General features: G+C 34.6%; 1 protein-coding gene across 1 annotated transcript; it reads left to right on the top strand.

Moving 5' to 3' along the window:
* Positions 1 to 1,274: 1,274 nt before the first annotated feature.
* LOC106139483 (cytochrome P450 307a1) lies at positions 1,275 to 6,850 on the top strand. The gene is made up of 2 exons (XM_013340939.2): positions 1,275 to 1,623; positions 5,606 to 6,850. The coding sequence occupies exons 1-2, from the start codon at positions 1,275 to 1,277 to the stop codon at positions 6,841 to 6,843; spliced, it is 1,587 nt and encodes a 528-aa protein (XP_013196393.2). The 3' UTR covers positions 6,844 to 6,850.
* The last annotated feature ends 6,435 nt before the right edge of the window (positions 6,851 to 13,285 follow it).

Here is a 13,285-nt window from a genome sequence, read left to right as displayed (position 1 = left end):
TTGTGAAAGGAACGCGAGTTTTTTTTTTCTACTTGGCTTTACGGATTCGGTTAGGAAAAAAAGAATAACCGTAAAATTAAGAATAATATGTAATAGTGTTTTCTGTTTAATAGTGCCGTGTGGTTCCCGGCACCAATACAAAAAAAAAATGGACAAATCCATCTCTCACCCACGGATGACGTAAAAGTCGACTAAGGGATAGGCTTATTCTTTTTTTAGGTGATGCACTCATGAAGAATCACAATTATTTTCAAAACCACCTTTTTTTGAAGGCGGTTGAAAAATCGTAACAAATCCTACTCGTAACGTCTTTTTTCTTACTTACGTATTTATTTATAATCGACGTTGTAACAGTGAGGGAAAATCTCGCGAGGAAACCTATAACATTCGGGCAACTGGATTTGTAACCATGATCCAAGCTGGGTAAGGTTTTACTGCAAAGTTCGCTGATCTTGAAGTGTATATGCTGACCCACAAAAAGGGGAAGTGATTAAGAGTGCCGTGTGGTTCCCGGCACCAATAGAAAAAGAATAGAATACATACCAATAGAAAAAAGAATATAATAAAACCACTCCATCTCGTTCCCATGGATGACGTAAAAGGCGACTGAGGGATAGGTTTATAAACTTGGGATTCTTCTTTTAGGCGATGGGCTAGCAACCTGTCACTATTTGAATCTCAATTCCATCATAAAGCCAAACAGCTGAACGTGGCCTATCAGTCTTTTCAAGACTGTTGGCTCTGTCTACCCCGCAAGGGATATAGACGTCATTATGTGTATGTATGTATGCAAGCTGGGTAAGGTTTTACTACAAAGTTCGCTGATCTTGAAGTGAATATTGTGACCCACAAAAAAGGGAAGTGATTAAGAGTGGACCGCAGACCTCCTCCAGAAAATTCAGGAGGCAACAAATACTAACGAGTTGATAACAAGGACTATTATAAATTATGAGCTCTCGTTTAAGTTATAACTAAGTCTCAGTAAAAAAAAATGGTAAGATTTTGTAAGGAAAACCTCTTATTTGCAAAATATTTTGAGAACTCACTTCAAAATTCGCGCGCGCAAACCTTTTTACCTCCAGCAAAGCTTTATTACATACACATAGAGCCTAATCTCCGTTGACATTATGGTAATAAAAACTGGCGAATACGAAACCATATGTTAATTGGCAGTATATAAATTCCAGCGCCAGCCACTGTACACTGTAGTGCTGGCAAAATTGCCCAAGCGGTCACTGCTCACTCATAAAAATTTTTCTTATTAGAAAAAAAAAATGAGTGTTCTCATCATCTTGTCTGTGGCCGCCGTACTGGCTTATATACTGTTTTTTAAAAAAAAGTCAAGTCAATATGGCGGCTTAAAAACCGCGCCGGGGCCGACGCCTTTGCCTGTTATAGGTAGTCTACATTTATTGGGAAAACACGAATCTCCATTTCAGTCTTTCACTGAGTTAGCTAAGGAATATGGCGATATTTTTAGTATAAAATTGGGGGGCGCGAAATGTTTAGTTGTCAATAATTTGGAATTGATCCGTGAAGTTTTGAATCAAAACGGCAAGTTTTTCGGCGGGAGGCCTGACTTCCTGCGTTTTCACCAACTCTTCGCTGGCGATCGGAATAATTGTAAGTACTTACTTAGTTTTTTTTTTTTGCATTCCGAAATGAAAAAAAGAACAGACGTATTTTTAGTTTATTATTAAGCATTCTATGGTATATATACATAAAAGAGTTAAACAGTCCAACTCAAAACATTTTTTTGTTTTACATAAATTAAGTTACCAACCTACAGTTTCGGAGATTTAAAATTTGGCACATTATGCAACTAATACCTCGTTTAAGGTATATTATGTACCTACTTTATAACTTGTATACGCACCTTAATATAAGGCTTTTTATATGACCTAAGGGAAAAAGGAAAGGGTTCTAAGAGAGAAAATTAGCGGGATATTCTGATTTCGTATGCCCAAGTATTTATAAATTAAAAATAAATTGCCTTAGATACCAGTTATTTGGCTTTGTTAGTTTTTTTCCTTTTTTTTTAATTTATGCTATTTTCAGTCGCAGCTTAAAAAGCTTAAATCGATTATTTGTTTTAACGTTCTAAAGTATCCAATAAGGCTCTGTCTACCTCGTAATGGACAAAGACGAGTTTTATATGTACGTACTAAATCACTAAGCTATATATCCACCTTTTTTAAATTCATTCATTCATTGTGCCGTGTGGTTCCCGACACCCATACAAAAAAGAACAGGACCACCCCATCTCTTTCCAATGGATGTCGTAAAAGGCGACTTTGGGATAGGCTTACAAACTTGGGATTCTTTTTTAGGCGATGGGCTAGCAACCTGTCACTATTTGAATCTCAATTCTATCATTAAGCCAGATAGCTGAACGTGGCCATTCAGTCTTTTCACGACTGTTGGCTCTGTCTACCCCGCAAGGGATATAGACGTGACCATATGTATGTACGTATGTTACAGTGCAGGTTCCCTCACGATATTTACCCCTCACAGTGACAGCGTTAGTTAGCAACCTTTTATAAATATAAATATAAATATATACGGGACAAATTACACAGATTGAGTTAGCCTTGAAGTGAGTTCGAGACTTGTGTTACGAGATACTAACTCAACGATACTATATTTTATAATAAATACTTATATAGATAAACATCCAAGACCCAGGCCAATCAGAAAAAGTTCTTTTTTCATCATGCCCTGACCGGGATTCGAACCCGGGACCTCCGGTGTCATAGACAAGCGTACTGCCGCTGAGCTAAAGAGGCCGTTGTATATTTTGCAAGCTCGACAGTTTGAGTTAGGCACTCCAAATTATTAGATCCAAAATAACGTAGATAATCATTTTAACCTATGACGTGACAAGTTTTAGTAATACCAATCATTTCTATGTATAATAAAAAAAACACGCAAGTAGGTTTATTTATTTCAATTTGATGAATGAAACTGAATTTTGCTAAGTTTTCATAACATGTATTCATACATACATATAGTCACGTGTACATTCCTTGCGGGGTAGACAGAGCCAACAGTCTGAAAAAAGACTAATTATGCCACATTCGGCTGTTTGTTTGTGAAATGCAAATACATAGTTTGCTTACTCTTAGCCTAAAAAAAGAATCCCAAGATCATAAGCCCATCCCTTAAGCCGCCTCTTACGACATCTATGGGAAAGAGATGGAGTGGTCCTTTTTTGTATCGGTACAAAAAAGGGAGACAGAGTCGTGAAAACGAAGTAACCGCGGAGGGGTCAAGAATGAAATTTTTCATAATTGACTTGAAAAAATATGGAATCGTGTTAAAATAAAAGGAAACAATACATATGTATCTATATAGATTACGCCGTGTGGTTCCCGGCACCGATATAAAAAAGAATATGCAACTCCGTCTCTTTCCCTTGTATTTCGTAAAAGGCGACTAAGGGATAGGCTTATAAACTTTGGATTCTTTTAGGGCAATGGGCTAGCAACCTGTCACTATTTGAATCTCAATTCTATCATTAAGCCAAACAGCTGAACGTGGCCTATCTGTCTATCAAGACTCCCGTATGGGATATACATACATACATACTATAATCACGTCTATATCCCTTGCGGGGTAGACAGAGCCAACAGTCAATGAATGAATGAACGCAAGTTTCGAACTGACTTTTGAGCTAGCTCAGTCTGTGTGATTTGTTGAAACATATTTATTTGCATTCGATTAGTTTTTATGAAAAAAAATACGTTTAATCTATACTAATATTATAAAGCGGAAGAGTTTGTTTGTTTGTTTGTTTGAACGCGCTAATCTCAGTAACTGCTGGTTCGAATTGAAAAATTATTTTTGTGATGAATAGAACATTTATCGATGAAGTCTAGGTTTAGGTAACATCACGCTGCAACTTTAAGGAGCGAAAAAATAATGGAAAATGGCAAATGTAAAAAAATACAGGAGAAGGAGGAGACATCCTTGAGGGCTTCAAGGATGCCCAAAATAACTATTCCACGGACGAAGTCGCGGGCATAAATATTTATTATAATTTTTTTTCATTTATTGTGGCACAAACAGTCAAAAATACAGATAGTATTACAAAAACAGTGAACAATATATTAGTAGACCAAACAGTGCCGATTAAATATGTTCATAGTGTAGTAATTATAAAATTGTTATATATCTACCTAATAACTTTATACATAAGTTCCTATTTAAAAAAATAATACGAGAACTCCTTCTTACGCTGTTGGTAATTGACTTTGACCTTCCATCTAGGACGCATCCAAAAATTGTGCGTGTTGAAAAAAAAATGCATACTCGCCTAAACTACACGACACAGTTTTGATTCAAATCGCTTATTACTAAGTAATCTGATAAGGCGTCAATGAATGATTTGTAAACATTATCAGTTTTTTTAACCCATTTTTCATTAAATAATATATGTATTTTTTTTCTTTTTGATATCAGATTGGGCATACAATTTTATTATATTCTCTATCTGTATGTGTGGTTCCCGGCACCAATAAAAAAAAGAATAGGACCACTCCATCTCGTTCCCATGGATGTCATAAAAGGCGACTAAGGGATAGGCTTATAAACTTGAGCTTCTTCTTTTAGGCGAAGGGCTAGCAACCTGTCACTATTTGAATCTCAATTCCATCATAACTTTCTCTGATTGGCCTGGGTCTTGTATGTTTATCTATATAAGTATTTCTTATAAAATATAGTATCGTTGAGTTAGTATCTTGTAACACAAGTCTCGAACTTACTTCGAGGCTAACTCAATCTGTGTAATTTGTCCCGTATATATTTACTATACTATGAAAACGTCGTGTGGATCCCGGCACCAATACAAAAAAGAATAGAACCACTCCGTCTCTTTCCCATGGATATCGTAAAAGGCGACTAAGGAATAGGCTTACAAACTTGGGATTCTTTTTTAGGCGATGGGCTAGCAACCTGTCACTATTTGAATCTCAGTTCTATCATTAAGCCAAAAGCTGAATGTGGCCATTCAGTCTTTTCAAGACTGGTGGTTCTGTCTACCCCGCAAGGGATATAGACGTGACCATATGTATGTATGTATCTATGAAAACGATGAATTATCCGATAACACTTTAGGTAGGTACTTCGATTCAAAGCTGTTCATTGTTATCCATAATGCATTGATGACAACGACATGCGCATAAGTTTTGATGTTGCTGTATCTGAGTTGTGATGAATGGTTTTATACTGACTAGCTAGATTCACCCGCGTGATACGATGATCTCTCGCGGGAATTACGAAGAATCTTAAAAAGTAATATTTACGTGGATGAATGGAATACCGTGGCATCAATGAAAAAGAAAAAGGACTACTCCATCTCGTTCCCACGGATGTCGTAAAAGGCGACTAAGGGATAGGCTTATAAACTAGGGGTTCTTCTTGTAGGCGATGGGCTAGCAACCTGTCACTATTTGAATCTCAATTCCATATTTAGCCAAACAGCTGAACGTGGCCTTTCAATCTTTTCAAGACTGTTGCCTCTGTAAGGGATATACATGTGATGTATATGTATGTGATTACACGTTATTGCACGTTCTCAAGTTTTGTTTTTTTTTTTTGTCCACAGCCTTAGCTCTTTGCGACTGGTCAAATCTGCAGCTTCGAAGGCGGAACCTTGCTCGGAGACACTGCGGCCCTAAACAACACACCGACAGCTACGCAAGAATAGGCAGCGTTGCCACATTCGAATCGATAGAACTGATACAAACCCTGAAAAATATCACAAGAAAAACAGAATCTAGCGTTAATTTGAAACCGTTATTGATGTCCACAGCGATGAACATGTTCTCTCACTACATGTGCAGTGTAAGATTCGACGAAGAAGACGAAGAATTCAGGAAAATTGTCGATCATTTCGACGAGATATTCTGGGAAATCAATCAGGGTTACGCCGTTGATTTTCTGCCGTGGTTGGCGCCGTTCTACAAGAAACACATGGAGAAACTGTCCAATTGGTCGCAAGATATCAGATCGTTCATATTGTCGAGAATTGTCGATCAGAGGGAGATGAATTTGGACGTTGACGCGCCTGAAAAAGACTTCCTAGATGGTCTACTAAGAGTGCTTCATGACGATCCTACCGTTGACAGAAATACAATAATATTTATGCTAGAAGATTTTCTTGGAGGTCATTCTTCGGTCGGGAATCTTGTTATGCTTTGTTTGGCTGCTGTAGCCAGGGATCCTGAAGTCGGGAAGAAGGTTAGAGCAGAAATTGATGCGTTGACTAAAGGAAAAAGGGCTGTAGGACTTACAGACAGGAGGCAGCTGCCGTATACTGAAGCGACTGTTCTTGAATGTTTAAGATACGCGTCTTCGCCTATCGTGCCACATGTGGCTACGGAAAACGCCAATGTTGCCGGCTATGGTGTAGAAAAAGGGACAATTGTCTTCATTAATAACTACGAATTGAACACGTCAACCCAATATTGGAGTCAGCCCGAGAAATTTGATCCGACAAGGTTTTTGGAGCGATCAAAAGTGAGAGTACGCAGGAAGTCTCAGTGCGACTCAGGAATGGAGTCTGACAGCGAGAGAACAGGTCCCATAGACAAAAGTGTGGAGGTTGAAAAAGAGGTTGTGTCTGTTAAGAAGAATGTCCCACATTTTTTGCCATTCAGCATCGGCAAGAGAACGTGTATAGGCCAAACTTTGGTCACAACGATGAGTTTTGTCATGTTCGCTAATATAATGCAAGAATTCGAAGTGGCAGCCGAGAATGTTGAGGATCTAAGACAGAAGCCAGCATGTGTAGCTCTCCCAAAAGATACTTTCAATTTGTATTTAGTACCACGAAAACATTGAATTTAATTGTAGGAATATTCCTTGCAATGTTTACACGTGTAGTCTTTAACTGAAATCTCTTGAATAAATTGAAATTAGCTATTTAATCTTTAATTTAAAAAAAAAACATTATTTTTAGTTTTGAATCAAATTGAAAGAACGTTTTCAGTAGCGCCATCTATTTGTGAGTAGAATGAATTAATGAGTTGCTTGATGACATTACATCTTAATAGTTCTTACTTTGTCGTAATAGATGTCACTACGTCATCGATTTTTTAGTTAGAGAATACACGTATAAATAGAAAAGATCGCTCAAAAGATTAATTTATTTGAAGATTTAACTTAGGTTATTTGTGAATTTGTAGAAAACACGTTTTGTTTCAATTCAAGTGTAGATAGCTTCAATATGTATGTGTAAAAAGGGCTTAATCTTTTTCAGTTAACATAAGATTCTATTAACATTAAATTAGTTTCCAAAATATAAGTTACTAGCCAACAGATTGATTTAGCTCCAATGTATAAGTTTCTTAGAAGCTTGTATAATGGATAAAGTTTCAAAGATAATGATACTATATTTTATAGAACTTCTTACGTCCCCTATATTTTAAGGATAGGGCTTTTATTGATATAGATATAATTCTCTTTTTCATTTTAAATCAGATTTTTTTTTGCAATGGTTCAATTCTGTTTGTCAGACCAAATTATTATTTTTACTATGCATTTTAGTTTACTGTAGTTACTGTGTAATTTATTTGTTTTTAATGTTACCTAAAGTTCATTTTGTTGGAATGAAATTAAAAAAAATATTTAAAATTTTAAAAATTACTGTTAATGTTAGTGTAGACTGAAAATTTCCATTAGTATTTGGGAAAATTATTTGCATTTATAAGTTTTAAGTAGTGATTTCTTTTTCATTTAATATGAAACCTGAAATGTAAATTGAACCAAAATGGCGGTAATCTGCATATGGGCTAAATATGTACGAAAATCCTATCCGACCCGCTAAGCACAATGTTGGAAATCTTGTTTACATTTTATTTGATGATTTCTCTCCAGTGAAAAAGTTAAAAAAAAAAACAATTTTAGACAATTAGACAATATGTCGATTTTCATTGTCACTTGATGACAGATTGAGATATGAAACAGTGCTGTCAGTAACTTTTTAAATTAACTGAATTCGGTGGTTTTTTTTTTAATTCGATAGCCATCTTGTTCACCCGTTGTTTTTTTTAATTGGCACTAAAAGTAAGTTATGCATTTAGTTTTTCAGATTGGATGTGTTTTTGTTACATAATGTGTTCACCACGAGGTGATTTCACGAACATTGACAAAGCATAATTATGTGTTTATTCTTTTTTCTCCATCTTTTTCGTTAACCTTAAAAAGAAGAATAAATATGCCTATTCAATGTTTGGTTTTAGACCTCTGTAGGAAGTATAGTTAAAAAGTTAGTTATTCCTACAGAAGAAGTAGCCTACATCTCCAACCCTCTTTTTCACGAACGAGGTCGACGTACATATTTATAATGTCTTCTTCCTTTTTCTAACTTTTTGTCTAACCTCAGAGTTAGAAAAAGAGGGAAAATATAAAGTAAGTCTTGTCAACATTAGCGGATAACATACTAATGTTTGTAGTAGTTACATCATAAGAGACTTTTATAATGGCTCGGTTTTGTGTATTTATATTTATTATCATGTTTCATCAATGGCTGTTCGTATTATTAAACGATGTATAAATTTAAAAAAAAAACATTTTTGTTAATGTAGCCGTTCTTTTCTAACTGTATCAGTAAGACAGGCGACAATACAACCTAGTGAAATCTTACCAGTGTATAATTTGTTTTCTTTTTTCTTAATTGAGAATCTAGTAGTCTAGTTTTAGCAGTAGCGTGCATTCAGAATAGACAAAAAGGAGTTTTTAAAACCTATCAAAATGCAGAGCGCAAATTAAAAAAAAAATTGTGAATACATTTTGTATCTGTTAAAATTTGGGACAGAAAAATCATAGACTATTTCTTATTTGAAATTAAGTAATATTATAAGGAAACGTCTATATAATCCATTTTTTTTATTTTTCCTATTCTGCATTGCACGACACTGATTTTCAAGGGTACATACATTTCATGTGGGGTTTTTGTAGTATAAATAGTAATTAATAGATAGTGAAAATAATGTGATTAGTAGATAAAATACCTTAGTACTGAAATTATAGTTATAATTGCATTTATTTTTCGTTATTTTATTTCAACCATTTTTCCCTAATAAATTGCCAAGTAAGCGCTCACACAACTGACTAGATAAGACTGACAGGCCACGCTCAGCTGTTTGGCTTAATGATAGAATTGACATTCAAATAGTGACAGGTTGCTAGCCCATCGCCTAAGAAGAATCCCAAGTTTAAAAGCCTATCCCTTAGTCGCCTTTACGACATCCATGTGAAAGAGATAGAGTGGTCCTATTCATCTATACTAATATTATAAAGCTGAAGAGTTTGTTTGTTTGTTTGTAACGCGCTAATCTCAGTCAGAAACTACTGGTTCGAATTGAATAATTCTTTTTGCGTTGAATAGAACATTTATCGGGGAAGGCTTTAGGCTATATGACATCACGCTGCAACTATAAGGAGCAAATAAATAATGGGAAATGTGAAAAAAAAAACGGGGAATACTATTCATCAATGAGGACTTAAATGATGCCCAAAATAACTATTCCACGCGGACGAAGTTGCGGGCACAGCTAGTTTTTTTTATATTTGTGCCGGGAACCACACGTACCTAAATATCTCCAAATTAACATTTACACGTAGTCGTGTGTGTGTCGATGTGGCGATATCTCTTCGCCTCAAGTCACAAGAACTAGTCACACGACGCTATCCGTCAATAACAGCGAAAAGTCTTAATGGCGCAAACAAAGGATTCACGGATTGGAGCATAATATATACAACCTCCGACACAACATCGTCTGTCGCGCGGTTCCCCAGGCGTCACACCTAGCCTGGCGGGAGATCTTCCCTTTGGTGGCGGTCGAGCCGAATGGCGGTCTACTAAATGGTTGATTTCTGAACTTTGAAAAAGCATATCTTCTCTATCTTTTACTCTGCAGTTAACCTCAGTTGAGAGTAAGAGAGAAGACAAATGCGGTATCATGCATATAATAACATTTTATTGCAATTCTCTACACATTTCTACTGCACAAGGAATAAAGACGTGATAGTACGTATTTTAAGGAAATACCACGCTGTTACCTACTTCCTCACAACTAGTAACTAGAATTTAAAAATAATAAAAGCTGCTTTACTGGACATTCCCAAAAGTGCCGAGCGCAAAACAGAGTTATTTTATAAGAAAGATAATATTGTATAGGTATCTATCACACATTAAATATTTTCTTCGGTGTCTGACTAGTTTAAAAGCAAATGAAGGGTGCAGGGATCATGGTAAAAGGAAATATATTTTAGTTAAGTTAGTTACATACTTTCCTTATTTGATGCAAGTACTCTCATTTTTATTTTAAACATAACGCCCTCTGTTGTTTTATATTAAAACTAAAAAAGTGATTCAGTTCCGCTACTCGACAATAGATGGCGTGCTTTTATTAAAAATGAAATTGTTGCAAAATGTATTTGCTCTGGGTGTTTTGTAAAATGTTAAACGTATTTGTTCTGTTTCTTGTAGAAATTGTTTATTGTAGAAAATAAATATGAATTAATACATCCGTCCTGAGTAAGTTAATTAACATTACAAACTCAAACTTCAAATTTTTATTGCATGACCGTGTAGACATATGGATGGAAAAACAATTAACAATAGCAACAGTTTGCCCCTTCAAAAGATAAATAGTAATAGTGATTTGATTCTTTTATAACTATGTATGTGTATTTTCTTGTTAATGTGTCAATTTCTATGCGATAAAGACAAACAAACAAACATTCTTACATAGAGTAAAGTTTTGATGTACTTATGAAACAGTATGGCATTTATCTAGTGTGTACGAATCAACGTCTCCATTCCTTAAGGGGTAGACTCGATAAGACTGAAAGGCCACGTTCAGCTGTATGTCCCAATGACAGATACCTAAAATATGTTTTTAAGCTTTTCCTTTGATTGCTTTCACATATATTCCCTACGGGGTGGACAGAGCCAGCAACCTTGTAAGACTGACAGGCCACGTTCAGCTGTTTGGCTTAATGATAGAATTGAGATTCAAATAGTGACAGGTTGCAAGCCCATTGCCTAAAAGAATAATCCAAACTTATTTTATGTTTTTATGTTTCCTCTTTTTATTATTAATTTAAATTTTTATTGCCGGTAGTCTGATTTATTTTTCAATGTTTGTTAAGCAATAACGGCTGCCACAGGACAGGCATTCTTGCCTAGTGTGGGGCCAATAGTAAACCAAAATGCTATTTTTTGCAATGTTATTTGGCAAGTAGAAATGATTATTCTAATAATTTATATATGTGTGTGAATACACTTAAAAACATACCTACCTTCCTAACCACACATTATTTTTTATACATTACGTAGAATACAACGTGTTATTATATATGCAAGATACAAAATACGATTCATATCAAAACAAACAATATTGTAATTTCCTTCTTGGACTTAGGCTTGTTGTTTTAGTTGTTCTGGTGTACGAAAATTTTGACTAGGTATTGATATTATAAATAGTTTAAATAGTTTTAAATTGCGTAACAGGGTGAAATGAAAAGTGTAAATTGACCCGTTTTTTTTTTTGGATTAATAAAGATAAAGAAAAAGGTTTCATAAATTATGTGTTACAATCGAATTGTTATTACTTTAGAGACTGCCACTGTGGAGCAGTTTAAATCATAATTATTAGCATTTATTATCAGATCTCTTCTATATATGTATGTTCGATTTTTTTTTTGTTGTTAATTCATTTTTGGCAGGTACAATTTTTATGAAGTTTATTTGAATAAGAATAATTATTAATATATTTTTAACATAAAACGCTTTTGACTATACGCTGTAGCATAAGCATTCTGTATGTTAATTTGGGCGGGGTTTGATTTATAAAATCATGCAGTTTATTTAAATATATGTAACTTAATCAGTTTTTAAAGTCGAATGAAACATACTTTATATTTGAAACAACACGTCGATGATGTGGTCCAATAAGGATATTGTGTATCGCCGTCTTTGTCTTACAAATATAATAACTGATAAAAAAACAATGTAAAATAGGAAAGAGTCGGTGATATAAAATGACCCTATGTTTACTGTGTATAAAAAATGTCCGTTCACTTTGGAGTCAATATTTGTTGTGATATTTTGTGCAGTTTTTTTTTTATCTTAGAATAAAATTAAGTAAGTAAGTAAGTATTTAACCCTGGATAGTAAAGAGGCTGTAGCGGGAGCGATAAGTTTTAAATACTTATTTTTTAAAACATTTTTTTTTTAATTTTTTTTTTATTTTTTAATTTTAATAAGCCTATCCTTTAATCGCCTTTTACTATATCGCCCTTGACGACAGTTGGGAAAGAGTTAGAGAGAGAGATAATTTTTTTCATTGATGCCGAGAACCACACGGCACAAAACATCAAGGAAATAGTTCACACACAATATATATTTTATCTTTGCTACCAGATAAGCATAGAAGATTGTGGTGGATGAATATGCGCCTTTTCCCTTAGTTGGCTTTACGACATTCATGGGTAAGAAAGAGTGGCCCTGTTCTAACGTACCGGGAACCACACGGCACAGTGTAGCCTGCACATTTAGTGTAGATAAATTTTATGCGACACTAAATTGAATTCAAACGAACACATTACACCGCGTTAACGTCGTAAAAAAATTTTAAGGTTAGAAAAAAATAAATAAAATTAAATCATGTTTGCAACATGGCCCATGAATAAATCAATTTGCAATGACGCTACCGGATGTCTTTTTATTATTCACAGCGACCTTGTGGACTTGTATAATGAGAAATTGTAAATGTTGAGACAGGTCGGGATCAACACTGCATATGGTCTGAATAAATAAAATAGAAAAAAAAATATGTTGTCTATGCAATCTCGCTTCCGGCAGGTGTCAAATGGTTTTTATTTTTTTTAATTTTCATCTGCACTTCACAATTTTTCAAGACATAAGTAGGTAATAAGAATAAATTAATGAACATTCCCATTTAACGTGGCTATCGAGCCTTTTTTCATTGGCTCTATCTACCCCGTAAGATATATGGATGTGAGGTTTAATATTACTATGCCTATAATATATAATTATGTAACATTTTAAGAATTTCTTCGAATTCTACAATATGTCATCTTCAGAACTTTTGATAAATGAATAAAGATAAAAAATTAAATTATATGTTAATTTTTTTTAAATAAATTGGCTAAGTAAATTGCTTAACAAACACAAAAACAAAACCTAGTTTGTGTAATAAGAGCCTCTTGTTACGAAGTGTGTAGAACAAAAGATTCCACAAAATTTATTGGT

The sequence above is a fragment of the Amyelois transitella genome, chromosome 28, assembly GCF_032362555.1.
Source record: "Amyelois transitella isolate CPQ chromosome 28, ilAmyTran1.1, whole genome shotgun sequence".
In the NCBI taxonomy this organism is placed as follows: Eukaryota; Metazoa; Arthropoda; class Insecta; order Lepidoptera; family Pyralidae; genus Amyelois; species Amyelois transitella.
This window is presented reverse-complemented; position numbering and strand designations above follow the sequence as displayed.

Bases quoted from the DNA above. Each gene is read 5' to 3' on its own strand.
- LOC106139483 (XM_013340939.2), top strand. From the start codon at position 1,275: ATGAGTGTTCTCATCATCTTGTCTGTGGCCGCCGTACTGGCTTATATA. The intron at 1,624-5,605 runs GTAAGTACTTAC...TTTTGTCCACAG, and splicing joins CGCTGGCGATCGGAATAATT to CCTTAGCTCTTTGCGACTGG.